General features: G+C 48.8%; 1 protein-coding gene and 1 long non-coding RNA gene across 2 annotated transcripts; both read right to left on the minus strand.

Annotated features, from left to right (window-relative positions):
- Positions 1 to 6510: 6510 nt before the first annotated feature.
- LOC101952464 (acyl-CoA desaturase-like) lies at positions 6511 to 26169 on the minus strand. The gene is made up of 6 exons (XM_005285553.3): positions 25759 to 26169; positions 19214 to 19493; positions 14836 to 14966; positions 13142 to 13347; positions 11582 to 11814; positions 6511 to 9592 (listed from the first exon to the last, which is right to left on the minus strand). Exons 1-6 carry the CDS (start codon positions 25786 to 25788, stop codon positions 9396 to 9398), a joined length of 1077 nt encoding a protein of 358 aa, XP_005285610.1. The 5' UTR covers positions 25789 to 26169; the 3' UTR covers positions 6511 to 9395.
- LOC135972685 (uncharacterized) lies at positions 16416 to 17099 on the minus strand. Its single transcript, XR_010589164.1, has 2 exons — positions 16960 to 17099; positions 16416 to 16620 (listed from the first exon to the last, which is right to left on the minus strand). It is a non-coding gene; the product is annotated as an uncharacterized LOC135972685 (long non-coding RNA).
- Positions 26170 to 26785: the final 616 nt, after the last annotated feature.

Here is a 26785-nt window from a genome sequence, read left to right on the forward strand (position 1 = left end):
TATGAAAGTTTTGTTTTATAACTGTAAAAATGCCTGCCCTGAACCTGTGACCTCAGGCAGGAGGCATGGACTATCCCACCCACCAAGAAGGACTATCAAAATTAAATGGGCCATTGTGGAACATCATGATACAAAGACTTTGCTAATTTCCCCTGCACAGGCTATGTGCAGAAGGTCTTGTCACATCAGTTTGAATTCTGGAAGAAGGAAATAAAGGTAGCTGGCATGAAGATTTATCAACTCTTCACTGTTTGGACTCTCTCAGGGTTGGAGCTAGGGAACAGAAGCAGAGATCCCCAGGGTCAACTTGGGTTAGCCCTAAAAGACATCCATTACTGACATTACTACAACTCTGTCACATTTGGGAACCATAGACTGTAACTCATTTGTGTATGTGTGTTACCTGCTGTAACCTGTAAATAACTCATTCCTTTTTCCTAGTTAATAAACCTGTAGTTAGTTTATTACAGGATTGGCTACAAGCGGTTGTCTTTGTTGAGAGATCTGAGGTACAAGTTGACCTGGGGTGAGTGACTGGACCTTTGGTACTGGGAACAAACTTGCATCTTTTGTGATCTTTGGTGCATAGCAACCAACTACTGTATCAATCAGTCCATCTTGTGTGGGTGGCAATATAGACTGGAGTGCCCAAGTGGATGGACTGACTCAGGGGAACTGTTACAGTGCTTCAGGTGTTCACATTTGTTACAGGGTTGATGAAATCTAAATATAGAACATACCACAAGCTCAGAGTATCTGCCCTGCTTTTTTGACAGTCTGTTCTATCCAGAGGTTGGCACACTGAGTCATGAACAGCTCCTGGCAGCGTGACACTAGGTGCTGAACATACACGTCGAGAGAGGCAGTCCCTGCCCTAACAAGCTGATAAGCCAACTAGGCAAAAGCGTGGGAGAAGGGAAGCATTATCCTCACGTTACAGCACGGGGACTGAGGCACAGATTCAGTGACTTGCCTGAAGTCATGCAGTCAGTCTGTGGCAGAGCCAGGAATTGAGCAGATCTCTGAGATGCAGGCTGGCACCTCAGCCACAAACCCACCTCTTATCTTCACAGGAATCCCCCCACCTGCACACAGATTAGCCTCCTCCATTCCGATCCAGCAGGAGGGAAAGAAGAATCTCATAAATATATAAAATAAGATAGGCTCAGTAGGCATGAGTGGGCAGAGGTGACTTACATAGAGCACTCCACAGGAGGGCTGATCAAATCTTTATTCCACACCACACCAAACAGCTTGATTACTTGGTGTCTGGAGCTGCTCAGTGGCTTGGAGTTTTAGAATGAACGAGGAGAGATGGTGTGGCTATGCACTCCCCATGGCATGGTGCAGATTGGCAGTGGCTCTGCCTCAGTTTCCCTTCAGTGATTTGCCCAGCCTCCAATGTGTTCTAGGTTGAGGTGACAGCCTTCTGCTCAGTCATGTAACAATTCCTCCTCTCCCAGGCTTTATCCTCCAGAGATTCTCCCTCCACCTAACCCCAGGCTGAGCAGAGTACTAAGAAAACAAATGCTTCTGCCCAGGCTGGGTTCCTACAGGCCTGGGTCTGTCACTGGCAGCCACACAAGCATCTGCCAGGCCTACCTTTCTGCAGGGAGGCTCTTCTAGGCAGCAGCCTCTCCCACTTCTCGGCCCAGCCATGCCCCAACTGAGCTGGGCTCTCCCTTTTTAGCTCCTTCCTCTAACCCTGATACCTGCTTCATGTGTCACAGGATGGGGCTGATTGGCCCCGCCCCAGGAACTCTTTCTTGACTGGTGTGGGCTCTGTACACCCCCTCACAGATTACCCCTTCACATAACACAAGAACCAGGGGTCAGCCAATGAGATTAATAGGCAGCAGGTTTAAAAGAAATATAAGGAAGTACTTCTTCCCACAATGCACAGTCAACCTGTGGAACTCGTTGCCTGTGGATGTTATGAAGGCCCAAAGTATAACTGGGTTAAAAAAGGAACTAGATAAGTTCCTGGAGGCTAGGTCTGTCAATGGCTATTAGCCAGGATAGTCAAAGACACAGCCCCATTCTCTGGGTGTCCCTAAACCTCTGACTGCCAGGAGCGGATGACAATAGTTGCCCTGTTCACTCCCTCTGAAGCATCTGACACTGGCCGCCGTCAGAAGACAGGACACTGGGCTAGATGGCCATGGGTCTGACCCAGTTTGGCTGTTCTGATGTTCAAAGGGAGCTTAGGGGGGGCAGCTGTCAGCAGAGATCATTAATAATTCTCCACTGGAAGGTTATTAGTCCATCTTTGCTGATGTCCCAGTTCTGTTTTGTTCTAGTTCAGCACGTTGGCAGTGGGGGATTACTGTGTGGGCCAATGGGGCCTGTGCCCAGGGGCCCCAGTCAATTTGGGGGCCCCCCCAGAAGCACTGGCACTTTGTCCCATTCCCTGCTCCTCCTGCCCCCCATCCCGGCCCACCAGGATGAAGGAGCCTGTGGTAGGGTGAGAATCTTCCCTCCACCCACTGCCCAGAGCTAGCCGACTCACTTGCCCGAGCCCCACACAGAAGTCGCCTGAGGGACTTTCCCTCTCCTGCCCCTTGCACAGGGCTGGCCCAAGCCCCTCCCTCCCTCCCCCCCCAGTCCCACCACTCTCACACCCCCAAGCTCCTTTTTGGCAAAACTGGGCATTTGTCCTGTTTGCTCTTGCCAACTGATCATCAGTTTTTCCAAAAAAGTCAGGACATCTAGGGCCAAAATGGGACGTATTGCCAGCCTAGGCCAAGGGTCCCCAAACTTTTTCAGTCACCTCCCTCCCCCTTACCCAGTCTACACCCCACTGGGGCCTGGGGCCAGGAGCAGGAGCTGCAGTCAGGACCGAGGCCAGAGCTGCAGCTGGGAGTGGAGCCACAGCTAGGGGTGGGGTGGGACCCCGCCATTCCTCCCCAAACATTCCTGCATGCTCTCTTAGGGGGGCATGCCCCAGAGTTTGGGAACCACTGTCCTAGTCTGTGATAAGGGCTGCCCAAGGAGGCTGGGCAGCTGTGGGGAGCCCTGACCTACGCACCTGCCTAGGGCAGGGGCTAGTGTGCCTGAGAGCAGCCCCTGCCCCATGTCCCTTCCCCCAGAGTGTACTGCCCATGGCAGATGGAGGGTTCAGGGCTCCTGGCCAGTCCAGGGCCTGGGGGAGCGGGGGGAGAATAGAAAGAGAAGGAGCAGGGGGCAGGACCCTTCAGCACAGGGGGTTGTGGGCCCAGGGCCCCAATAAATCTTAATCCACGTCTGCATATTAGCACCCTCATAAGGAAGCTACCCATCCATTTTGCCCAATTCAGGTGTTTGACTAGGGGACCCCCCCATCTGTGATTTTGAGGAGTGGGTAATATTTGGGGGCTTGTGAGAATTGACCCCTCCCAGACCCCACTATGGAAAATCTGGCCCATCATGCATATGTAGGAGCCACATCTGGTGGTCAACAGTGGCTGTGAGAATGACAGCAGAGATCCCTTCTAGAGAAGCCAGACAGTGCTTGCTAACCATGGTCCAGCCCTACTACAGCTTCTGAGACAACTGCTCAGTGATGGGGGGGGAAGTGGCTTTCTGCCCCATTTAATAGAGTTTCTGTCCAGCTGCACGAGAAGAGGGGACTCTATTACAGAAGGAAAATTCCTCCCCTGCCGTGCAGCATGAGGTTACTGAAGTCCTGTGCCACGCTCAGCTGTGCCCAGAGCCAAGCCGCTGGCATTTCGTGTTTTGCTGAGGTACTGTGTATTACGTGTATATCCATCAGCTGCTGCAATGTTTTGGTAAGAGGCCCTGGGGGGAATTTAAACTGAAGTAACCCCTGGTAGAAGGGATGGCTATCATCCCACATCCAGGGGTGTAATTGCCCAGCGCTGTGGGAGGAAGAAAGCCCAAGAGATAAGCCCTTGTATCAGAGGCCTGAGGTGAAGTAGTGGGCAAGCTTTGCAGATATAAAGCAAAGTTAGCAAAAGTCAGGCTGTGAACAAATGTCAGGCTCTGCCTGCTTGCAAGTTCGCAGAATCTGGCAAGAACAGGGCTGATAGCACTTCTTAGGAATGTGTATTTCTGCACTAGGCACAGAGTACTCCTACAAACACATTCCAGAAGAGTGGTACCAGAACATCCCAATATCAAGGATGGTAAAAAAACATTCCCCAAGGATAACAGAAACACACTGACCCCTTCTAAAAGATAAGGTCAGGATGACAGTATGATACTTAGTCCTGGCATGAGTGCAGGGGACTGGACTACATGACCTCTTGAGGTCCCTTCCAGTCCTATGATTCTATGAATAGAAATGTTTTAATCAAGCCAACATGTACAAGGAGATGGCTGATAATTAGCCACATCAGGGGGCAGTAATTAACTATGTCAGAGGCAGTATGTACCTCGTTTGTATCCATGTATAAAGATGTCTCTCAGAGTGTCTTGGTCCGACCGAGGGGGGGAATGGAAAGTCCCGCCATTCACTGAGCTGCATCCATTGTCACAAGCATACGTCTTAGTAACCTCGTAGAGTCTGCCAGGTGCTATTACTGTGCTTCATCGACAATAAGCCTGGCTGGGTGCCTTCGTACCTTAATGGATCTTGTGGTCATTGGGTGGTTTGCTTGAGGTCTGCTGAGCCAAATGTCTGCACGGAGCTGGGGCAGCGCACATGGAGAACACACACACGCAGCCGAACATCAAACAACACTGGTGACCCACGACCGCTGATCAGGTAAGTAAGTGAGCTGTCCTCTGTAGGAATCGTGATCTAACATGATGAAAACCATGAGCGAGGGAATCCCCTATCCTCTCCCTGCAAATCCCCACAGAGTTTGATGAAATTTGGACCCGTTGGGTTGCCAGCAAGGGGGGCCCATATGAATTTAAAAAAGAAAGTGGGGGAATATGGACAGCAATGGCAGAAACTGAAACTTTGAAAAACAATAACAAGAGTACATAACGTAGAATCTTGCAATTAATGGCCATAGCAGTAAGAGGTCTTAAACAACAAGCCACAATACTGGCCAGGCAAGTAATAAAAAAAACCCAGGGAAGTAGAAGCAGCATCCCAGGCTGTCGAGCACTAGAAAGCCCAAGCACTTTTAGCAGGGCACATGATATGCTCGAACAGATAAGGCAGGAGAATAAAAAATTGGAAACAGCTGTGGAAAAACTGCAAAAGAAAGAGGTGTCGTCCCATTACCCAATACCAGACTTCAAGTAGTTTTATAGTGCTTGAAGGATGGGGACAAAAATGGAAACAGGTGGCCCTAGCCAAATTAAAAGATGGAAGGAACATGGAATAATTGGAATGGATGCTGCACTGGGGCCACGTGGAATGACCCATGTCTGCCACCATCCAATGGCCCATGGGCAGGGGCTATCGTACTGCAACCAGCACCTTATAAGAAGAACCAGGTTCAGAAAAAAAACAAACAAAAAAAGCCTTCACCAAAACCTAAATCAATTCCTGTTAAAACGGGAACACTGGGTAAAGAGGGGGAGCCCAGCACTGGAAATGGAGCACAGCACCTCACCAATACCTCGATTCACCCTGAATGTCACTCCACAAATAACTCAAAGCGGATAGGAACTATTAAAAACAAAACTAAACTCAAAAATTAGAAAACAACTTGAAAGGGCCATGGCCCCATAGTGATCGTGAAAAAAGGGAAAATATTGTGCCTCAGTACGGTCACTACACACACCTCACCCACTTGCTATAGTACGCAATAGGTCTTTCCTATTTCCATCAGTATCCTGAGTGATCATACTAACAATACAGAAATTTTTAACACTAGGATACAACACAAAGGGGAACTCATTGTTGGGGGCAGCCAAAGTAGGCACTGCCATTAACCCCCTTTTCAAGCTTTCCCTATGTACTAGCTGCTGCTTCTGTTCAGGTTCATTGCAGTCTTTTAAGCACCTCATACAAGGTCACTGCTTTTTCTCCATATCCCACCATAAATTCTTGGCAAAAGTTAGCGAGCCCCCCAAAAGACTAAGGATTCAGTATCCACTGGTATTGGAAGGATCTGATGGATCTGAAATTAAACACAGAATCCTTTGACAGCAGATAGAAAAACTGGCAGTAGAATTTAGCAAGGTCAGGATGGTCAAAATAAAAGTGCATAAAAGGGAAAGGCCCATTACAAATGGGAAATGAACAGGCAGATAAATTTGCCAAAGCAGCAGCACTTACTGGAACATTATGGGAATTTATGGAATTATGGGAATTTAATAACCAGGCACAAGTAAAACTAGAAAAAACATTTGATAAAAATAACCAGGAAGGATTGCAAGTATTACAGAACATGCAGGCAAAAAATGTCCCTCAAAATGGAAGGCTGTGCCTCTGATAAAGGAAGGGAATTTAATTCTGGCAAAGCCAGAATGAGCACCACTCAAAGCAGCTCAAATCACCACATTTAAAAAGACAGGTTCGCTTTCTCCCGAACTCCTATAGGAGGAAATATCTGCAGGAACAGCAGCCTCTGATGGCTCCAACCCGCCCAGCCCTTTGTAGTCAGGTAGTTGAATTTTAAAGTAAACTTTTATTATGAACAGATACCAGTTCAGATCAGCACAACCAGCCGCCTGATTCCAAATTAGTAGAAATTATTTCAAAAAGTTTTTCAGTAGACAAAACATGGAGATCTTAGAATGCAAAAACCAACCCCGGGAAAGTTGTATCCCACTCACATTTCAATAGCAACAGAGCTTAGACAACGCACAGATTCAACCTTCCAATCCTTCACTACTTATCCAACACTTGCACGTCCCGTCTCCAGGATACCAGAGGGGCTGAGAACATTGTTTGCAATCCAGTCATTTACCACCACCGCCGCCACTACTAACATGTATATTGGGCCTTCCACACCCTGATCTCACTTTACAAGTATTAATTATGCCTCACAACACCCCTGTGAGGTAGGGTGCTATCCCTATTTTACAGAGAGGGAAACTGAGGCATGGAGCAGTTAACTGACTTGCCCTAGATCTCTCAGTAAGTCAGTGGCAAAGCTGGGAATAGAGCTCAGGAGGCCTGCTGCTCTAGCCACTAGACATGCTCGTGCTTTGTCTACGTCCACCTCTCACTCTGACTCACTTTAGCTAAACTCACAGAGAACACACTTAGGATACAAACATGCCACCAAAGAAAGAAATACAAAGCAAACAAGGTTCTATTTAAAATGATGCATCTGTTCCTTAATCTAACAAATTCTAACTCAATACATTCAAAATCACCTGCACCCACAATTTGATAGTGGTAAATAAATAATTAATAATCAAATTTCCATAATTCATCATAGAAAGAAAAACATCCTGCAAATAGCTGTCAATACTCCTATGTGTATTAAAGAAAGACTTAAGGCACCCAGAGATGTATGCCAATTTACTGACAAAGTGACTGGGCAAACACCGGCGCTGTTTGGTTACTTCTACTCCGCTTCCCCACTGTGTCAGGATTTTTGGATGTGATCAATACTCTTGGGATCTAGAGGCAACGTCCAGATCAACCCCTTGCTTTTCTCCTGAGAGGATGGTGGATGCCGTAGCATGTTGTGTCATGTATCTGAACAGTAGGTTGCATCACACAACATGTCCAGATGATGAGGTGAGGGAAGAACTATTGGGGGAGGCCAAATTCACCCAGGGTGTAGACTCCAGTCAGTGGGGTTTGGACCAGGGATGGACCTGGCCCAGGATTATGACATGCAGGTTTCTTTGTATCCGGTTGGATAAAACTATCCACAGCCACCCTATGAGCAGTTATAAATCTCAGCGGTGGGGAATCCCACCCAGCCATCCACCTCCCGGGTATAGAGCCCAGGAATTAAAAGCTTCCCGACTGGTTTATCTGCTGGTGGCCCGCTCCTGAGCCTGTTCATCTCGCTAGCTCAGTTAAAGGGCAGGCTGCATTGCAAAGCTGGACAGTTCTGGTCACAGCAATGTACAGGAACAAGGCCAGGGACGACTTCTTGGCTGACAGCCAGAGCTTTGCGACCGCAGCAAAACATCAGCAGTGCTGTGCTCACCTTGGCCAAAGTGGGAAGGCTGGACCCTGCCCTTGAGGATACGCAGCACAGCTGGGAAGGGGGAAGGAGCATCTCAGCATCATTCCTCCACCCCCGTCCAGCCTTTCCCAGCTCTGCCCCAGGATCCAGCAGCCTGGGCACCTCGCTAGCTTTCACCCAGCACCACAGCACTATCTGGCGAGTGGCTGATGGGAATGGGGACTCACCCTGCCACGCCTGTGCGCGGCATCTGTAAGTGCTATGGGGTGAAACGCACAAGGGTTTTAACCCTTCCCCCCAATGTCTTGAGGCCTCAGACAGCGCAGTCAGCCTGGCATTAGCCTCCGCTGTCAGTGCTGCCAAGGAGTGAAACAGGCCCCTTCCGTGCCCAGGCCGCGGCGCTGTGCAGCGGACCCCCCTCGCCAGAGCAAAGGCCCTGTCTCCAGGGGATGAATTACACATGGCCCAGCAGCCAGCACCGTGTGTCTGGGGGAGTTACGGGAACGGCCGCCATCAGCAATGGCTGCACCAGCACTTCCCACTGCAGTGTGTGCAACAGGCAGTCACTGGCCCCAGGACATCTCTGATTTGCTTTGGAAGGGGCTGGGAGCGGATCACGGGCCACATGACATGCTTTCCTGCCCCCAGCACAGTGGGGCAATTCAGTCCCATCTCCAGCCTGGATCTGCCCAGTAGCCGTGACTCCACCTCCTGGCTTCAGAAGGGCTGTGCTGGGAAGAGGTCACACAGAGCACTGGGCTGGGACCCTGTAACTTTCTCATGCTTTAACCCTCTCAGTGTCCCTGCTTTGGTGTCGGTTTCTATCAGGTACTTGTTAATTGGCTGCAGGAAGCCCATCTGCACAGACACGAGGCTCCCCTGGGTCTTTAACATAGCATCATCCCCGCTTTCTAGCTGGTCACGCACAGGATCAATTTACTTGGATGTGGCCATATCAGTTGCCACTTTGTCTGCCCTGAATCAGCAGCCCTGGGAGGGCAGGAGAGCCAGAGGCAGGAAAGGGGGATTTCTAGGGAAAGAGTCCCTGACTTTGGCTCAACTCTTCAGCCAGTGGCATGATCTGCCCTGGACAGGCTTTCAACCAGCTCCCTGCCAAGGAGAGAATGAAGCATGGAGGGGTTAGAGGGAAAGAGAGAGATCTTGCCAGAGAGAGACAAAAGAACAAAAAGAAGAAAGAGAGGAGAGGGAGGGCTGAGCGTTAGAGAGACAAAAGTTATAGGTCTTAAATACATCATTTAAAATACATTGTGCAGGAGGGGGTTAAAATCATCATCATCTGAAGCAACCTGGTAGCATTATTCAATGGTTAGTAACTAGAACATAAAACCCTGTGCCCAGCTCGCTTGGGGGGAAATAAAACATGGAGGGAAAAATGGGCCCTCAGCCATTGTGGCTCCCATCACCAGTCCGAATTTTCCGAGCCAGGATGGTCTCCTTGGAGACCTTCTTGCGATCGCTGGCCAGCCCCAGGAGGCACATGAGATCAATGAAGGCTGTGGTGAAGTTGTAGTGCCAGCCGAACTCGCTGGTGGAGTAATCGTAGGGGAAGGTGTGGTGGTAATTGTGGAAGCCTTCGCCTGGAACGGAAGAGCAGGGACAAGACACTGTAAATGCATCTGAAGCTGGGTTTGAAACCATCACGCTCTAGAAGCCCCTTCCCCAGGCTCGGGCACCATGTCCCCAGAATGGGCCATCTGTGCCGAATGCAGACTGTGCTCCCCTTGGGGCAGGGACAGCCCCGTGATCCTCCTCCCCTTGCAGCCCACTGACTTTGCTGGGAGCTGGCCCACGCCCTGTGCTTAGCCCGGGCTCCGTGTGCCGAGGCTGTGTCTACACGGAGGGTTTCTAGAAAGTCTCCCAATGTTGGTCTATCCCTGGCACAGCTCCATCAGTGGAAGCGCCAGCGTGGGGTGAGCCCGAGCACTGCTACCACTGGGCCATCGACCGTGCTCTGAGCAGGGTGTGACAAGGCAGTGGCGGAAGCGCTGGCTACGTGCGCACTCCCCCAACGACAGGCTGGTGACAATGCACCGGTGAGAGGCCAAGGTGGGGAGAATGTCAGAAAATACCAGCCCTGTCAATGGGACCTGCCTACAAACGGCCAGTCACAAAGGGACAGCGCTCGGAGCCAGGCACGCAGCACCCTGACTGGGCGGGGAAAGGCGGGGGGGGGAGAGTAGGGGCTGAGCAGCCCCTGGTGGCTGTCTGTCCTGCTGCTCTCCCCTCTTCCAACACCAGCTCAGACTCCTCAGCCTCAATTGCCCATGTGTAACATCACCCACCAGCCCAGTCTCCTCTGCACCGAGTCCAACACCAGAGGAGGACCAGGATGGTGCTAAGGGCATGTGAGGAGGCCAGGGCAGGCTGGAGGGGAGAACAAGTGAGGGCTGGTTAATCTCAGCACAGGTCCAGCCAGACCTCGGTTGGCTGTTTATCTGACCCTCTCTTGAAGCTGTCAAATTGGGTGAGAAAACTCAGGATATTTCTGGCATTTCTGTTTGTGCCTGGGCCTCCCCTTATTAAAGCCCTTAAAATGGGCCCCCTCAGAGAGCCTAGTGAGGCTTGTGGGGGTTTCGGATTCCTCCTCCGTCTCCCAGAGAGAAGCCATCTAGCTTTGGCTGAGCTCCTGGTGAGATCTGAAGTGAGTCCTGGCCCTTCTTGGAGGCTCCATCCATCCATCTTCCATCCCCAGAGTCTGAGAAGCTCAGATCCAGAGGGGAACTGTGCAGCTCCAACTCTCGCTAGTGAAAGTCTGGAGCCAGATCCCCAACTCATGTAAATCAGTGGAGTGCTGCCGAAGTCCACAGAGCTACTATACACACGAGCTGAGAATCTGGCCCAGGAAAGCAGTACAAAGCTAATGGTGATTCTGGGCTCATTTTCCCCAGGTCCTCAGCACCTCTGAAAATCAGGACTTGGCTGTCTCAATTCAGAAACCACTGGGCACTTCTGGCTGCGTGTGTCCAGCTATTTCAGAAGCATCATTTCCCAGAGGTGAAAAGAGAGAGCGGGGGGCAATTATCATAACAAACAGGCAGTGAGACCTTCAGGCAGGGCAAATAAATCTCATTTGAGATAAAGAGGTGCTATATGCAGGACACTGGAGAAGATAACCCCACTGCCCTATGTACCCACTGACTAGAGCATGAGACACTCCAGTGAATGCGCAGGTCTGCAGGTGCGTGGGCGAAATCACCCAGATGGAGTCTATGTGCTTCTGGCCTTCCCGTATGTGAGTGCAGGAACATTGGGGTTCCTAGGGTCAGATCCTGATGTAAATCAGGATAGCTGTATGGACTTCAAAGCAATGTAGATTTACACCAGCTGAGGATCTGGTCCATTTTATGTAATTATGCATCTAAAATTTCCACAGTTTTATAAATGGATGTTATTCCTCTTCCCTTCTCTCCCAGACTCTCCTGCACTGTTGCTATGCCCTACTGAACAGCTGCTGTGTTCCTCCCCAGACACAGCTGCATTTCAGTGGCGGGTGCAGTGATCTCTGCCTGTCTCATTCACAGTCAGTTTGTGGAGTGGTTTGGAATTAAAAGACGCCACCAACGTACCTAAGGCTCCAAATGTGACCAAGCGGTTCTCCCGGGGGTTGATGTTTCGATCATAGGGCCGGTTGCCAAACATATGTGCAGCACTGTTCACAAGCCAGGTGGCGTTGAGCACCAGCACGTAGCGCAGGATGGCGGGGAGGAAGAAGCTGTTGCGAAGAGATTCCCCCCAGAAGCACCAGGGCACTAGGGTTGGGAACAGGAAGCACATGGCCACCACAGAAAGCTTGTAAAACCTGCCAGGAAACAGAATGGGGAGAGAGTTAATGGGCGGGTGCATCCCATGGAGGAGCATTGAGGGGCATGGGCAGTTCAGGTCATCTACCAGGGCTGAGTCTCCGGGGCAGGGAAAAAGATGCTAATTTTAACTATACAAAGAAAACAGCACAGAACCAGCCCACCTCTGCCCCGGTTTGACCCCTGGAGAAAAAGGAAAACAAGGGCATTGATAGTGTGGGCACAGAAGAATAAAGGGGATAGGCTGGGCACACAATGAGAGCCACACACCCGCTGGCAGGGGTAAGAAGGACCCAGCAGATGAGCTGGGAATGAAGTACAGGTGCTTTGAAGCAGAGCTGCCAGGCTTCCTAGGGCTCCATCTATCATTATTGCTGCCAGGTCACATTTGTACGAGGGGTGTGGGGAGGTGTGCGACAGCTGCCATCTTGGCTGATGCACCTGGGATTAAGCCAGGGACCTCCAGATCTCAGGGCATGCGCTGCTGCAGCTTAAGCTCTGGCTCCTTACCTGTGGGCTGCAGCAGACTCCTCTCCTCCGTCTGTCAGGGAACCTGTCACTCACACTGGGGGAGGCCTGGCGCTTGGCTGCCCTGGGGAACCGGGCCGTGTGTGCGCGGTGCGGGAGGGGATAGAAGGAGGGAAACCCAATCCCAGCAAGTGAAAGATTGCACAGGGGGAGACTCGTGCAGGGTGTGTGTGTGCGCATGCGCCCCTGCTAAGGCCGCGGCAGCAGGACATGTTTTACACAAGAGGTTGGCACTGGGCCCTCTGTGCCTTTTCTGACCTCACTTCCTCCTCTCCCATTTAAAAAAAAAAAAAAAAAAGGAAAACATGCAATATAGCCCACTGCTGTGCTGGATGGAACTTGTTCCTCATGGATTTCTGCCCAGGTTTGCAAACAATGGCCCCGATGCTCCAAACACACCTGAAGTGTCCCATTGACTTCATTTGGGGCTGGTCACCTGCAGAAAGGATCCGGGGTGACTCACAAGAGGGTTAGTTTTGCTCTGGAGCAAGGGTAGTCAATTATTTTTTGTCAAGGTCCAAATGTCTTGGTCAAGGTCTAGTCAGGTCCAGACTCCAGAGAAAATAAAAAAATAACGATAAGTAAATAAAAGATTTTGAGGTCCATTCAAACGTGTCTGGCGGTCTGGATTTGGCCCGTGGTTCGCCTACTTACTACCCCTGTGAGAGATTCCTGTAGCCGGATGCCATGCCTCAGAGCCCCTTTGGTGCCCCAGTGATGCATTGGTCAACACCTACCCTTCACCTTGTGCCACAATCACCCTATTTTCTTCCCCTACCTCGGCCGCACCTGGCTCACCTCCTCTGGAACATCACCACTTTGTCGGCCTTCAGGTCAGCCATGTCCAGCTTCCGGCCCTTCTCAATGACATCGGGGTGTTTGCGCACCAGCAGCCAGCCAACATGGGAGAAGAAGAAGCCCCGCGTGGCATTATGAGGGTCCGCATCAGTCTCGGAGAACTTGTGGTGGACGCGGTGATCTCGGGCCCACTCGTAGATGTCATTCTGTAATGAACATGGCTGGATGACTCACCAGATCAGCAAGGATAAGAGCTAGGCCACATTTCTCAACTAAAATTTGTTTTTGTTTTAACAGTATTTGGCCAAGTTTAAAAAAAAAATTTTTTTTTCACCAAAACATCTCAATTTTTCTTAGAACCTTCCACTTTTATTGAATTTTTTTTTTTAAATTGATCATTTTTAGGATTTGGTTTGCCCCTCCTCAGCTGCATTGCTAACTGATTGGAGAGACAATTGGGTGAAGTCATATTTATTGGACCAACTTCTGCTTGTGAAAGACACCCAGAGCTCTTCAGACATTCAGCTTTGCGTAGCTCGAAAGCTTCTCTCTCACCAGCAGAAGTTGGTCCAGTAAAAGATATTACTTCACCAACCTTGTCTCTCTAATATCCTGGGACTAACATGGCTACACCACCTCTGCAAATTACTCCTATTCGTCAGCTTAGCACCAGGGTGGGATTTATTTTTTAAAGTCAAACAGTTTCAAAAAAGCATTTTTTCCTTTTGAAATGGAAAAATTTCAGTTTTAAAAATGTTCAAAAACAAAAAAAGAATCTTTTGGTTTAAACATAATCTCTAGAGAAAGGTTTATAAATAAAGATTGGTCCATTTCAAAACCAGCTTTGAAAATGGTGAAATGTTCATAATTTCATTAAAAATGTTTATTCTGACAAGCACTACTAGTGAAAACGGTTCCCATGTACATTGCCTCTCTCACACAGGAATCCCAAAGCACTTTTGAAAAGCTGGTTAAATCTCATCCCATCCTACAGCAGGGAAACGGAGGCATTATCCAGGCACATTTATGGCACCCGTCACTGCAGAGTCTGAGCACCAACTTAATCTCAATAATATGGGGGATTTCTCCTGACCATCACTCTGCAGGCAGGCAAGTAACGTTATCATCCGTTTTACAGATGGGAAGAGTGAGGCCCATAGAGACTTGCCAAGGTCACACAGGGAATCTGTGGCAGAGACAAAAATTGAACCCAGGTCTCCTGCATCCCCGTCTAGCGCCTTAACCACAAGACCATCCTTCTTGCAGTGAGAGGAAGTGATTTACCTGCAGGACACACAACATGTTAGTGGTAAAGAAGGATACAGGTGCCAGGCCTCAGTTCCAACCACTGGGGTATCCGGACTCCTTTACAGCCCACCACTGGGAGGTGCCAAGTATCCTCAGCATCTCCTGAAGTCAGCATACAGAGGGCGGCATGCAGAGTTGCATGGGTGCACGCCCAATACCCCTCCCCCATCCCAGCAGCACTGAGTCACCCCCTCCCGTGGAAGATATAGACTCAAGCACAGCTGAGGAGATGCAGCTCTCAGAGGGAAATGTTTCTATAGGAGACATGGTAGAATAATGGAATGCGACTGTCCCCTGCTTCTCTGTTGCATGTGTGGCTGCAGCTGGGGGTCTCACTGCTTCGCTCCAAGGCTGAGAACCTGGGAAGAGGCAAAAGGGGTTCCTACCTGAAAAGCCATGGAGTTGGCTATGGCCAGAAAGATCCTGAGGGGCAAGCTGGCTTTGTAGGACCGATGGCTCCAGATGCGATGCGCTCCTGCTGTTATCCCCAGAGCACTCAGCAGGAAACACAGGAACCCTGGACGCAAGAAGAGGGGGTGTCACAACTGCACCTCAGATAGAGGTCAGAATTCACCCCCTTGGACACTAGGCCTCGTGCCCTTACCTTTTCTGGGATGGAATCCTGGGATTCCCCCACCCTCAGACCAGGCTCTGGGCTACAGTACTCTGTGGATTAACCATGCTTACCCAGCAGGTCCGACCGGGCAGACCTGCGATTCTTTCCTTCGGGAGCTGTGTCCAGTGGTGAACAAAGTGTTGTTTAGCCTTTGTATGATTTAATGGTAGCAGCAGGAACAAAGCACAACATGAGAGAAAAAGGACTTAAAGCAACAAGAAGTTGACGCACGTCTTCATGGCTTCTGATCCCTAAGCACATTCTAAAGTCACGGGGACACAGATCATAAAACCATTCCAACCTACGTCTCTCATACAGCTCTTCTAAGGCAGCAAGGCCCCCAACCTTTGCCCACTTGCAGAGGTTCCCCCAGCTAGCTGCCACCTCCATATATGTCATCCCCTTTTTCCTTCTAAAATATTTTCCCATAAGTAGGGCCCTATCAAATTCACAGCCTATTTTGGTCAATTTCATGGTCATATGATTTTAAAAATAATACATTTCATGATTTCAGAAATGTAAATTTGAAATTTCACAGTGTTGTAATTGTAGGGGTCCTGACCCAAAGAGGAGTTGGGGGGGGTATGTGTGTCATAAGGTTATTGGGGGTGGGGGGTGGTACTGCTAGCCTTACTTCTGCGCTGCTGCTGGCGATGGTGCTGCCTGCAGAGATGGGCAGCTGGAGAGCAGCAGCTGCTGGCTGGGAGCCCAGTTCTGAAGGCAGAGCCGCTACCAGCAGCAGCGCAAAAGTAAGAGTAGAATGGTATGGCATTGCCACCCTTATGTCTGTGCTGCTGCTGGCAGGGCACTGCCTTCAAAACTTGGCACCTGGCTAGCAGTTCCCGCTCTTCAGCCACCCAGCTCTGAAGGCAGTGCAGAAATAAGAGTGGCAATACCATGACCCCCCTAAAATAACCTTGCAAATCCCCCTCCAAAACAACCCTCTCTTGGATCAGGATCCCCAGTTTGAGAAACACTGGTGTCCCACCATGAAATCTGTATAGTAGAGTAAAAGCACACAAAAGACCAGTTTTCACAGTCTATGACACATTTTTTATGGCTGTGAATTTGGTAGGGCCCTACCCATAAGCCTCGGAGCCAGCTGAAATGTAAGGAGGAAGGCGCCTATAATTTGACCATGATCCCCAGAGACTGCAGCATCCCTTTTGCTGGAGGCCTCTATGCCAATCTTCAGGGGGGCCTAGATTCAAATCACAAGAGACAGGCATTGATATCCCCACCCCCTTAAACCAGGGAAGCATTTCAGCAGCTATGCCCCCTGCAGAGCTGGCATTCCTGATACTAGCCCCACTTACTGGATCCCTCGGTCCCTGGCTCCTCACTTGTGCAAGATCCAGTTCGTGCTCTCTCTGTGGTTCTCGTTCCGCCTGCTCATGCTGGTGCTGCTTCTCCTGCTCTGCTCTGGCCTGATACCAGTCAGCAAGCTGCTTGGCCTCCAAGGGCAGCTTTTCTCTCTCAAGCTGCAGCTTCTCCTCCTCCAGCTGCACCTCCTCCACCCCCGCCGCTGTTGATTTGAGAGTTGGGCCATTCTGGGCTGCAAGAGAACAGGAACCCTCGTCTAGGTCCTGGGCTGGTGCTGGTGCCCCATTCTGCCTACAGTCATCATCGTACAGCAAAGACACCAGCTCTGACCTTTCTACCTCGAGTTTAGCTTCCTCTCTTTGCGCAACTTGATTAACTGATCTGTCCCGAGCCGTTCGGAACTTATGCTTCCCTTCTGCCCTTCCCTACTCTCTTCCCAACCCGAACACAAGCCCCTTTTTCTCTTGCTTTTTCCTTCTACAATACTTGTTTTTACTGCTGTTGTCACTTATTGGAAATTCACCACTGTCACAATCATCCCACCAGGCTTCCCCCAATAAGTCACATTTACCGGGCTGGCTGCACGCTCTGACCTCTTCCTGGCCTGAGAGCACCACCTCAGGCCTTCACCTTTCCTGGGGTGGAATCATACAATTCCCCCTTTCTTAGACTGGGCCTGGGGTTACAGCACCCTGTCCATCGGCCGTGCAACAGATCCGACTTGGTTCTGCACCAGTAGTTCTGTCCTTCGGGAGTTTGTGACCAGTGGAAAAGAGAGGAAGAATACTAAGAGGCCAATATGGCTGCATCGGGAGCTCTTCAGTGACCTGAAAAATCAAAATAGAATCCTACAAAAAGTAGAAACACTGACAAATTGCTCAGGAGGGGCACAAAAGGACAGCACTGGCACGTTGGAACAAAAATCTGAAAGGCTAAGACACTACTACAGCTAGCAAGGGACATAAAAAGGCAATAAGAGGTTTCTACAAACAAGAGAAAGAGGAAGGAAAGTGTAGGTCCACTATTAGTGTGGACGGACAGTTAAAATGGACAGCACCAGGAAGGCCAAGGTGTTTAATACCTGTTCTGCCTCAGTATTCAGTAAAAAGGTTAACTGTGACCAGATGCTTAACACAATTAATAATAATGAAGAAAAAGGAACACAAGCCAGAATAGGGAAAGAACAGGTTAAAGAATATTTGGATAAGCTAGATGTAGTCATGTTGGCAGGGCCTGATGAAATTCATCCTAGGGCACTTAAGGAACTAGTTGAACCAATCTCAGAGCCATTAAGAACTCCTGGAAGATGGGTGAGGTCCCAGAGGAACAGAGAAGGGCACAGAGAGTACCTAACTATAAAAAAGGGAACAAAGAGGACCCAGGGAATTATAGACCAGTCAGCCTAACTTGGATATCTGGAAAGATAATGGAATAAATTATTCAACATGTAAGCACCCACAGGATAACAGGGTGATAAGTAATAACCAACATGGATTTTTCAAGAACAAATCATGCCTAACCAACTTAATTTCCTTCTTTGACAGGGTTGTTGGCCTAAGGGATGGGGGAAGCAATAGATGTGATATCTTTATTTTAGTAAGGCTTCTGACACAGTCATGACATTTTCATAAGCAAACTACAGAAACGTGGTCTAGATGAACATACTGCATGGTGGGTGCATAACTGGTTCAAAAACTGTACTCTAAGAGCAGCTATCAATGATTTACTGTCAAACTAGCAGTCACATCTAATGGGGTCCAACAGGGGTTAGTCCTGGGTCTGGTACCATTCAATATTTTCATTAGTGACTTGGATAATGGAGTGGAGAGTCTGTTTATAAAATCTGCAGATGACCCAAAGCTTGGAGGAGTTGCAGCACTTTGGAGGACAGAATTAGAATTCAAAATGGCTTTGATAAATTGGTCTGAAATCAACAAGATGAAATTCAATAAAGACAAGTGCAAAGTATTACACTTAGGATGGAAAAATCAACTACAACATGGGGAATAACTGGCATGGTGGTCATACTGTTGATACGGATCTGGGGCTTATTGTGCATCACAAATTGAATATAAATCAACAACGCGATGCTGTTACGAAAAAGGTAAATGTCTTTCTGGGGCGTGTTAACAGGAGTGTGGTATGTAGGACCCAGGAGGTAATTGTCTCGCTCCACCTGGCTCTGGTGAGGCCTCAGCTGAAGTATTGTGACCAGTTTTTGGTGCCACACTTTAGAAAAGATGTGGACAAACTGCAGAGTCCAGAGAAGAGCAACAAAAATAATAAAAAAGTTTTAGAAAAAGTGATCTATAAGGAAAGGTTAAAAAACTGGGCACGTTTAGTCTTAAAAAAAAAAAAAAAAACAAAGACTCAAGGGGACCTGATAATAGTCTTCCAATATGTTAAAGACTTGTATAAAAGAGGATGGTGATCAATTTTCTCCATGTCCACTAAAGGCAGGACAAGAAGTAATGGGCTTAATCTGCAGCAAGGGAGATTTAGGTTAGATGTTAGGAAAAACTGTAAAGATAGTTAAATACTGGAATAAATTATCAATGGAGATCATGGAATCCTAATCATGCAGGTTTTTAAGAGCAGGCTTGACAAACACTTGTCAGGGCTGGTCTAGGTTTACTCGCTCCTGCCTCAGCGGAGTACGGTGGGGTGGGGGGGGTAGGCTGTACTAGATGACATCTCAGGATTCCTTCCAGCCCTACATTTTAATGATTCTATAATCAAATCCACAGTGATGGTTACAATTACACACAAATGGAATTCATACTTAACACAGACATATTCCCTAATCTGTCTCAGCCTCTGCTTACCCCATACCAAGGTGACAGGCTTTGCTGCAGGTATCAGCCACAAACCGTACAAGGCCCCTAAATGCAGCAGGCTCATGAGGATGATGTTCCTCCAGACGTATCTCCTGGCAGGCTTGGGGCCCTCCTTCTCACAGTAGCTCTCGTCAAAGATATCGTCTGTCATGCCCCGGTCTCCTCCCAAGTCCTCTTGGTTGGACAGGGCCTTCTCAATGCCTGCTCCCCCATTCCTAGTCGCTCTGGTGGTAGCAGTGGTGGTGAAGGAGGGGAGATCCTTGGAGAGCTAGAGTTGGGAGGGGACATTAAAAACAAACAACATTGTGATGGTTACAATCCGGTCCCCGACACAAGGATCAAGAGGGGCTGGCTCTGGGCTGCTGATCCACCATCACACCCATCTCCTAGGACAGAGGGGCATTAGGAGCAGGTCTCCCCCAGCCAGGGCTGGCTGTCTCACTCAGACAGTGCCTCTCCATCAGAGCCCCTCCCCCCCCCCATCATATCCTGAGGGGGGGTGTGGGGAGAGAAGGTCATTAAAGCAGCCTCTGAATGGTAGCAGGACTCAGTCTCAGGTTCTCCAGCCAGGCCCAGCAGCACCCATCCAATGACATGTTGTTCTCCTGCGGTGCAATCAACCCCTCACCCCGGGGTCAGTGAGAAGCCTAGATACCACTTCATCCCTAGGCACCACTCAGAATCTGTGGTGCCCTGCACAGGGGTGGATCTCAGCCCTGGGGCTTTGGGGGGCATGGAGAGTGGGAGCGAAGGTGTTTAAAGACACACACTAGCAGAGATCCCCTTGAGGGTGCAGGGAATTGCTCTCATTTGGCTTTGTCAATGAGTGTTTTACATTGATCACTCAAAGGTCCCTAAGAACTTGGGCTGGGCTCATTTCTTTCAGCCACCGATAAATTACATCATGCAAACCAGCAACAGGGGGAATGAGATTCATAATTTGTTCCTGGGGCTGCTCCCAATACCAATTCTTTGCCTTTCTACAGCCCCTTCCAATGGAGAATCTCACGGCAGTTCAGACATTACTGGGTTAAGCCTCACAACCCCTTTGTGGTGTCTTTTCACCTCTCTCTGCCTTACTTTTCTTGTCTGTTGAGTGGGTAGAGTGATACTGGCTGACATCAGTAAACCAACTTGGTTTAGAGGGAAAGTAAAGGCAACTATAAAACCATATTTTATATATATACACACACACAGTAACTCCTCGCTTAATATTGTAGTTATGTTCCTGAAAATTGCTACTTTAAGCGAAAAGATGTTAAGCGAATCCAATTTCCCCATACGAATTAATGTAAATGAGGGGGTTAGGTTATAAACAAAGAGTTTAATATTGTACACAGCAATGATGACCGTGAAGCTTGTTTGAAGTGGTAAAGTCAGAGGGTGGGATATTTCCCAGGGAATGCCTTACTGCTAAATGATGAACTAGCACTCGGTTGAGCCCTCAAGGGTTAACACATTGTTATTAGTGTAGCCTCACACTCTACAAGGCAGCACAAATGGAGGGAAGAGACAGCATGGCAGAGGGAGACAGAGAGACACACACTGTGTGTGTGTGTGTGTGTGTGTGTGTGTGTGTGAGAGAGAGAGAGAGAGAGATATGCACATTACCCCTTTAAGTATGCAGACCCCACTCTATAGACACTGCCTCTAAGTAGATCAGCAAGTTGAGACAGCAGCTGCTGCCAGCAAGCTCCCTCCGTCCTGAGCCCTGTCCTATCCCTGCCCTTGCTCTGTAGAGGTGGGGTACAGGAGCAGGGGAAGGGGGACACTCTTCCCCACCCTCTGCACAGCAAGCAGGAGGCTCCCGGGACGAGGTCCAAGGCAGAGGGCAGAAGCAGCACTCGGAAGTGGGGGGAGGGACAGCTGAACTGCCCAGCAATTGATAGCCTGCTGGGCGGCTGCCACAACTTAGGGGAGCTGATGGGGGGGCTGCCGGTCCACCCTGGTTTCAAGCCCCCACCAGTTAGCTACAACGGACTGCTCTTCCTGCAAGCAGTGGACAAAGCAGGCAGCTGCAAAACAACATAAGGGAGCATCGCACAACTTTAAACGAGCATGTTCTCTAACTGATCAGTGACGTAACGACGTTAATCGGGACAATGTTAAGTGAGGAGTTAGTGTGTGTGTGTGTGTGTGTATATATATATATATAGTGGAAGTTGGTACTAAAGAGTATAACTCAGAAATTAGGAATTGTAGAAAATTGATAAGGGAAGCAAAAGGACTCAAGGAGACATCTATGGCTAACAGAGTGAGGACAATAAGAAGGAGTTTTTAAAATATAGTGGGAACAAAAAGAATCCTGAAAATAGTATTGGTCCATTACTAGATGGAAATGGTAGAATTATCAATAATCATGGCAAAAAGGCAGAAGTCTTCAATAAATATTTCTGTTCTGTATTTGAGGAAAAAACAGATGATACAGTCTCATCATATGGTGATAACATTCTTTCCATTCCTCTAGTATCCCTGGAAGATGTTAAATGGCGGGTACTAAAGTTACACATTTTTAAATCAGCAAGTCCAGATGACTTGCATCCAAGAATTTTATGAACAGCTAGCTGAAGAACTCGCTGAACCATTATTATTGATTTTTAATAAGTCTTGGAACACTGGTGAAGTTCCAGAAGACTGGAAGAAAGCTAATGTGCCAATTTAAAAAAAATGTAAACAGGATGACCCAGGTGATTAGAGGTCTGTCAGCCTGACATCAATCCTGGGCAAGATAATGGAGCAGCTGATACGGAACTTGACTAATAAAGAATTAAAGGAGGGTAATGTAATTAATGCAAAACAACATGGGTTTATGGAAAACAGTGTCAATGATACTAACTTGATATCTTTTTTGATGAGATTACAAGTTTGGTTAATAAAGTTAACAGTTTCATGTAATATACTTAAACTTCTGTAAGGCGTTTGATTTGGTACGGCACAACATTTTGATTAAAAAACAATATAAAATTAACATGGCACATATTAAATGGATTAAAAACTGGCTAACTGATGATTCCCCATTTACAGCTACATTTTGAGATCTATCACTGAGCCTGCCTGTTTTCAGTGGAGTCCCGCATGTTCTCTAACTGATCAGTGACGTAACAACATTAATCGGGACAATGTTAAGTGAGGAGTTAGTGTGTGTGTGTGTGTGTGTGTGTGTGTGTGTGTGTGTGTGTGTGTTCTTGACCCTATGATAAAAATGTTAAATAGCAATCACCTGGAAGAAAACAAAATCATCACCGATAAAGTCTGCAGATGACACAAAAATTGGGGGAGTGGTAAATAACAAAGAGAAAAGGTCACTGACTCAGAGTGATCTGGGTCACTTGGTAAACGGGTCGTAAGCAAACAATATGCATTTTAATATGGCTAAATGTTTACATCTGGGAACAAAGAATAGAGGCCATAATTACAGGATGGGAGACTCTATCCTGGGAAGTAACGACTCTGAAAAAGATTTTGGGGCGTGGTGGAGAGTCAGCTGAACATGAGCTCCCAGTGGGACACTGTGACCAAAAGAGCTAATGTAATCCTGGGATGCATAAACAGGGGAATCTTGAGTAGGAGCAGAAACGTTATTTTACCAACGTATTTGGCCCTGGTGGCACTACTGCTGGAATCCCATGTCCAGTTCTGGTGCCAACAATTCAAAAAGGATGTTGATAAATTGGAGAGGTTCAGAGGAGAGCCGCGAAAATGAGTAAAAGATTAAAAAAAATATTCCTTATAGTGATAGACTCAAGAAGCTCAATCTATTTAGTTTACCTACATGAGGAATAAATATTTGATAATGGGCTCTTCAGTCTAAAGAAAGGAAGAACATGACCCAATGGCTGGAAATTGAAGCTAGACAAATTCAGATTGGAAATAAGGCATAACTATTTAACAGTGAGGGTAATTAACCATTAAAACAATTTACCAATGGTTGTGGTGGATTCTCCATCACTGACAATTTTTAAATCAAGATTGGCTGTTTTTCCAAAAGCTTTGCTCTAGGAACTATTTGGGGGAAATTCTCTGGCCTGTGTTATACATGAGGTCAGACTAGATGATCACAATCACAAACTCATAGAATCACAGGACTGGAAGGGACCTTGAGAGATCATCTAGTCCAGCCCCCTGCACGCATGGCAGAACTAAGTATTATCTAGACCATCCCTGACAGGTGTCTGTCTATCCTGCTCTTAAAAATCACCAATGATGGAGATTCCACAACCTCCCTAGGCAATTTGTTCCAGTGCTTAATCACCCTGACAGTTAAGAAGTTTTTCCTAATGTCCAACCTAAACCTTCTGGACTTGGAATCTTTGAATAAGTGCTTTGAGATCTCTGGGTGAGGAGTGCGGAGGATAAGGATAGTGTTGGGTGCTCCCACTTAGAACTTGGAGTTCACACTTCTTGGCTGCTGGTCAGTATCATTATCCTCCACATTCAGAGAAGAGAAATCGAGGCACAGAGAGGCAAAGCAATTTGCCAGAGGTCACATAGTGAGTCAGTGGCACAGTTAATAATAGACCTTAGGAATCCTGGCTCCCAGTTCCCCTGATACAACCATGACACAACATTCATTCTTCACATGCTCTACCCCTCTGTACTAGCAGAAATGCCAGATCACACGTGCATGATGAAAGGATCACGCACAAGTGACCTCACTAGGCAGGATCTTTTCATTAAATCTGGAGTAACTTCTTCTCCTCTCAGCCAGGCGTGATCACTGCCAACGTGAGTTGTGGGTGCTCAACACTCCTGAGAATCAGCCCCAATGGGCCTCCGCTGCCCTTCACCAAGCGCAATCATTTCTACCCATGCAAACTGGGTGTAAGGCCACTACCCAATTACAATGGCAGGTTCCAGCCCAATATCTTTGGAGATACCAAGGACATCTGAGTGCTGTAGCTGTGAAGGCTATTTTGTATCTTTGGTGGCAGGGCAATAGAAGCTGGCCCCACTGTGATGCAACTTCTTGACGGAGGCATTAAAATCAGACCATGCAACTTACATGACCACCAACTCCTCCCTTTCCTGGGGCAGAATCCAGAGGCTCAGGAATACCTTCCTGCAGTGACTGTAGCAGCTGAGAGCCTCACTCGGACATACCCTACATGCCTTGCCTACTCCCACAGCCATTTGGAATTAAACACATTCCCCTGCACAAGGAAGAGCCTGGCCAAAAAATATCCTGTCGCTTTAAGCGAGGGGCTCTGTCTCTTCCCCTCCATCCCTCTTCTAGTTGCACAGGGAACCTTCATCCTGGTATTTCCTAACTTTTGCATGCTTGAATTTGCACACAACTACTACATTAAAAGAACAGCATTAAGGTTGCAATTTCACAGGTTTTTAAAAACAGCAAACTGAAAAAAATAATAATCAGAATTTCCATCATACCAAGCCAGTTCCAATTCCCCCCTCCCAGATCCCTGTCTGATCGGTCTCTCCCAGCTAGGGCTCCAGTCACCCCATACCCATGTTCCTGTCCCCTCGGTCTCACAGTCTCCTTCCCTGGGCTCCATGTCCAATCTCAGTGCACCCCTTCCCCTCCCCACATCAGCTCCTTGGTCAGTCCCAGTTCGCCTTGTGCACCCTGGCTCCTTATCAGATCTGTCTCCCTCCCTCGTTCTCCTAACCCCGCTGGCTCCCAATTCCAGCCTCCTTGCCCAGCCAGCCCCGGTCTCCCCCAGTCCCTCTCTGATCTCAGTCTGCCCCCTCCCCTCCCCTCCCCTCCCTGGCCGGCTGGCCCCCTGGCTCCCAGTCTCAGTCTTTTTGCTGAAACAGTCCCAATATCCTCTGCTTCCAGCTCCTGACTCCTAGCCCAGCCAGTTCCAGCCCGGGACCCATCCTCTTGTGCGCTCTGCTTTGGAATCAGGCAGCTGCCTCCTCCACACTGCCTGGGGCTGGGTCCAGCAGAAGGGTCCCCGAGAGCACAGGAGAGCCAGGGTCTCTGCTCCCGGCCCCAGACCCAGCCCAGAACAGCCGAGCCGGAAACTGCAATAGCAAAAGCCCGACTCTGTCCCCGCCCCGCCCCGCCTGGAGCATGCCCAGTGCAGGCATCTCCTGGAAATAGAGCTGCGTAGTCTCTCCCCAGTATGTGCTAACTGGGTTTTTTTCAGCGGCTCCTTCTAACCGGGTCGGGGGGGGGAATTTTCAGGGAGCTGGAGGAAAGGCCCGTCCCCGACACAGAGGCGCCCCAATTCCAATCGCTGCTCCCGGCCGGGGGGCTAGGGCACCTGGCTCAGAACGGGAGCTGTTACCTGAGCAAACAGCCTGGCTTGCCCATGGCTCGGTCTCACAAAGAGCTGGGCCATTTGGGCGGAAATTTTCCCGAAAAGTTCAGGCCGAGCCAGCCCCCTGGCACGGGAGATTTAAGCCCGAGCAGTCACCGCCTGGCAAAGTTCAAAGCAATTGAAAATAGGGTCTGAGCAGCACCCGCAGTGCCAGGCGGCGCTACCAGCCCATCATGCCCCCTTCACATACACCTCGGTTACTGAGGTGGCCTGCCTGGGGCTGCGGAGAGACGCCACAGCCGAGCTTACCTTCTCCTCCCGAAGCAAACGCGCAGCCATCCGAAGAGAAACTTGTCTTGTTTTGCTCGCAGCGCGCTCTGATCGCCTCTGCAGGAGCCGCGCTGATAGATGCGTTCTGCGGATCAGGCGCTGCGCTGCACCGCCTCCAGGGCTGACACGGGGGGCGTGATCCGGGCCCCTCCCAGGGAGATGAACAGGGCTGTGTCTCCCTGCCTTGGCTTGGCTGGCTCCGGCTCCCCAGCCTGAGAATGTTCAGCTCTCTGTGCCCTGGGCTTGCAGCCACCCCCGCAGCGTGTATTAGGGCTGTTGTTTTCCTACGACATTAACAGATCAGGGTCCAGCCCTGCAGCTTGCTCCTAAGGAGGCGGCTGGAGAATTGCTCGTGATGCCTTCGCACCTGCAGAGTCGCTCCTCGCCTTCGGCTGGGGGAGGGGGTCTTCAGCTGCCCGCCCACCTCCCGGATCTCAATAGGTGGAATAGCTCACTCCTGACAATTACCATGGTCTTGTCTAAAAATGTGATGTAATTAATGTCTAAGTAAAGGGTGTTCACCAGATAATTGTGTAGGGAATTGCAAAGGGTCACCCCTGTGTCAGTACTATGGCTAATGCTATGTTGTCTACCTTTCAGGACCCAACTTGATGCTCACTTAAGTTAATAGGGTTCTTTCCATTGACTTGAATGGTCATTGGATCAGGTCCATAATGCAGCATTCATTCTCTTTCTGTACATATTAGCTGAAAAAGAAGAACTCTGCCATTGAATTGTCTAGGTTTTCGGGTCTATGAATCATTCAGAAGGTGATATGTTTTAGGAATGTTGTTTCAGCACTGATAGCTTATGATGAGGTATCAAGGTTACATTAGTAAAAGTATATGACCTCTCCAAAAGAAAGCTGTCAGTACACATATTTTAATTGACTTCAGTGAGCATTGAAGAGATTTACAATGAAATTTTGAGTCTGGTTTGTTTTCCGAAGTCAAGAAACAACACTGCAGATCATAGGCCAAATCCTCAGCTGATATAAACTGATGTG

The sequence above is a fragment of the Chrysemys picta genome, chromosome 7, assembly GCF_011386835.1.
Source record: "Chrysemys picta bellii isolate R12L10 chromosome 7, ASM1138683v2, whole genome shotgun sequence".
Lineage (NCBI taxonomy): Eukaryota > Metazoa > Chordata > Testudines > Emydidae > Chrysemys > Chrysemys picta.

Bases quoted from the DNA above. Each gene is read 5' to 3' on its own strand.
- LOC101952464 (XM_005285553.3), bottom strand. From the start codon at position 25,788: ATGGCTGCGCGTTTGCTTCGGGAGGAGAAG. The intron at 19,494-25,758 runs GTAAGCTCGGCT...TCCCAACTCTAG, and splicing joins GTTTGCTTCGGGAGGAGAAG to CTCTCCAAGGATCTCCCCTC. The intron at 14,967-19,213 runs GTAAGCAGAGGC...TCTTGCGTCCAG, and splicing joins GCCTGTCACCTTGGTATGGG to GGTTCCTGTGTTTCCTGCTG.